Raw genomic sequence first — 2,930 nt, forward strand, 5'->3', positions numbered from 1 at the left:
CATAATTTGTAAAATAAAGGGATTGAACTCAAGTCATACAATCATGTAAACAATAAAAATTGTATCAAAAATCTTGAAGTTTTCAAACAAATATATTATGAAAGAATAAAAAAAATGTAAAAAACAATCTAATAATCTATATGAGCAAATCTTCATCATCAATGTCACTATCATCAATGTCTTCAACATCTCGATCTCTCTTCATCAACACTATGATCATCATCAACAATCGCACTACTAGAAGCAGATATCTCATGTCTCTTCCAATTGATTAAGTCACCATCATCTTCAAACATATTTGCAATTTGAGGAGTATTTTAGAGATGTCTTGTTGGAAAGCTTCTTCATCAATAGATGATTTTTCACCACACGGTAGGTCATAAAAGCTATCCGAATGACCTTTTAAAACAACAAGCCAATTAGGATTGGAACCATCATTAACATAGCATATTTGTTGTGCTTGAGATGCAAGCACAAATGGTTCATCCGTATATAATTTTCGAGTTGTATTAACACTAACAAAACCATACTTATCATTCTTCACACCTCTTCCAATCACATGAACATCCCACCAATCACATTTAAATAACACAATCCGTTTTTCATTCAAATATTGAAGTTCAATTATTTCATTAAGAACTCCATAATAATCTATATTTTTATCCTCTACCATTCCTTTTACCAAAACACCACTATTTTGCTTTACCCTTTTTCCTTCAAGTTGCTTAGTATGAAACCTAAAACCATTTATGATATAGCCTGAAAACCTTTGTATACCATAAAAAGTACCACAAGACAAAGATAATAGAACTTCATTTACACATGTACTCTCTTCTTTATACAATTGTACAACCTATTAAAAAGAAGACAAGAAGAAATAGTAAGAATTAAATGTCAAAATGCGCATAAATAAAATTTTACAAAAGGAAACCTTACTTGATGATGAAACCATTCATGAAAATCCTCTTGATACATGCCTTGCTCATGTTCACTGCAAACAATTTGAAAAAATAAAGTAAGAACCAACAATGAAAAAACAATACATTAAAAAAAAAAAAAAAAAAACTAAGCACCAAATAAAAAAATGAACAAGGAAACTATCATACCGTAAAAAAGGTTGCACTTCTTCACAATTTTTCAACACATAAAGATGGGCTTGTTTCCATTCATTATTTTCAATCGACCTACACTTATCCCTTGTTAAAGGATATCCACACTGATGAAATATAGATAACCCTTTGCCTGAATCAACATTACTACCTTCAAAATTTCTTCCCAACTTATCAAGCTTAGTTTCAATACAATTTAAATATCTCGAGCAAAATATTAGACTTTCTTCCACAATGTACCCTTCTGCAATAGAACCTTTTGGTCGACTTTTATTACAAACATAACGCTTCAATTTTCCTAAGAACCTATACAAATGTTTCAACTAATTCATAACTTATTATAACCACACACATATAAACATAAAATAGATATATGAAATAATGAAAAAAAAATATTACCTCTCAATAGGATACATCCATCGATATTGTACAGGTCCTACAATTTTTGCTTCAGTTGCAAGGTGAACAGTTAAATGCACCATAACATCAAAAAATGTTGGTGGAAAGATTCTTTCTAATTTGCACAAGGTTATTACAATTTGAGATTCAAGGCGCTCCAATGCTTCTTTTTTCAACACTTTTGAACATAACTCTCTAAAAAAAATGCTCAACTCAGTTATAGCATCATACACATTATTAGGTACAATTCCACGCATTGCCATAGGAAGAAGTTGTTCTAAAAGAATATGGGAATCATGGTTCTTGAGACGATTTATCTTGCACTCCTTAACACTTACACATCGTGAGATGTTAGATGAATATCCATCAGGAACCTTTACACTTTTTAAAAACTTGCATATTTTAGTCTTTTCCTCTAAAGATAAAGTGTAACATGTTGCTGAATAAAACCACTTCCCATCCTTTTGAGTTGGATGCAAATCCTTCCTTATACCCATTTCCTTCAAATCACGACGAGCATTCAAGTTGTCTTTGGTTTTCCCCTCAATATCTAACAATGTACCTATGATACTGTCACATATATTTTTCCAATGTGCATGACATCCAGATTGTGCAGTAATAAGTTCTTTTTCCAATATGCCAATTTAAAAAAAAAATGCTTTTCTTCCTCCGATTTAGCCTGTTTTGATTTTTATCATTCATCTGCTTCTTTTTAGCCTTACCAAATGTAATAGGTTGAAGCATTTGCAATTGGTTCAACATATCATCTCCCGACATCTTCTTGGGAGCAGACCTTTTCTCCAATTTTCCATCAAAGGAAGACTTGTTTTCTCGCCATTTATGATTCATAGGTAAAAATCGACGAGCCCCCATGAAAGAAAACTTACAACCATATTTAAGTCGAGTAGATGGGATCTCCTCATTGCATGAAGGACAAGCCATTGCTCCTTTAGTACTCCACCCTGACAAATTAGCATATGTAGGAATTTTCCTTTTTTGAAGCATCAAAAGTCTCAACTTCATAATGCCATAATTCCTATAACTCTTGTATTAAAGGTTGCAAGTACACATCAATGTCATTCCCAGGAGCTTTAGGCCTGGGTATTAACAATGATAGAAAACAATAGGGTTGCTTCATACACATCCAATGAGGTAAATTATATACATTAACAATTACTGGCCAAGTGCTATATGAAACACTCGTATTACCAAAAGGGTTGATTCCATTAGATGCTAGCCCAAGTCTAATATTACGAGGCTCTCAAGAAAATCCTGGATGTAAAATATCAAAAGATTTCCATGCATCAGAGTCAGCTGGATGTCTTAGAATGCCATCTTGGGGACGTTCCTCATGATGCCATCTCATATCTGAAGCTATTTTTGATGACATAAATAGTCTTTGCAATCTTTGTTTTAGTGGAA

General features: G+C 32.5%; 1 protein-coding gene across 1 annotated transcript; it reads right to left on the reverse strand.

Annotated features, from left to right (window-relative positions):
• Positions 1–271: 271 nt before the first annotated feature.
• Positions 272–2,531, reverse strand: LOC116123878. Its single transcript, XM_031409619.1, has 5 exons — positions 2,188–2,531; positions 1,509–2,078; positions 1,350–1,415; positions 937–991; positions 272–853 (listed from the first exon to the last, which is right to left on the reverse strand). The coding sequence occupies exons 1-5, from the start codon at positions 2,529–2,531 to the stop codon at positions 272–274; spliced, it is 1,617 nt and encodes a 538-aa protein (XP_031265479.1).
• Positions 2,532–2,930: the final 399 nt, after the last annotated feature.

This window comes from Pistacia vera, unplaced genomic scaffold, assembly GCF_008641045.1.
Source record: "Pistacia vera cultivar Batoury unplaced genomic scaffold, PisVer_v2 Contig146, whole genome shotgun sequence".
In the NCBI taxonomy this organism is placed as follows: Eukaryota; Viridiplantae; Streptophyta; class Magnoliopsida; order Sapindales; family Anacardiaceae; genus Pistacia; species Pistacia vera.

Bases quoted from the DNA above. Each gene is read 5' to 3' on its own strand.
- LOC116123878 (XM_031409619.1), bottom strand. From the start codon at position 2,531: ATGAAGTTGAGACTTTTGATGCTTCAAAAAAGGAAAATTCCTACATAT. The intron at 2,079-2,187 runs GCTAAATCGGAG...TATATGTGACAG, and splicing joins AATGATAAAAATCAAAACAG to TATCATAGGTACATTGTTAG. The intron at 992-1,349 runs GTACATTGTGGA...AATTGTTTGCAG, and splicing joins AAAGGTTCTATTGCAGAAGG to TGAACATGAGCAAGGCATGT.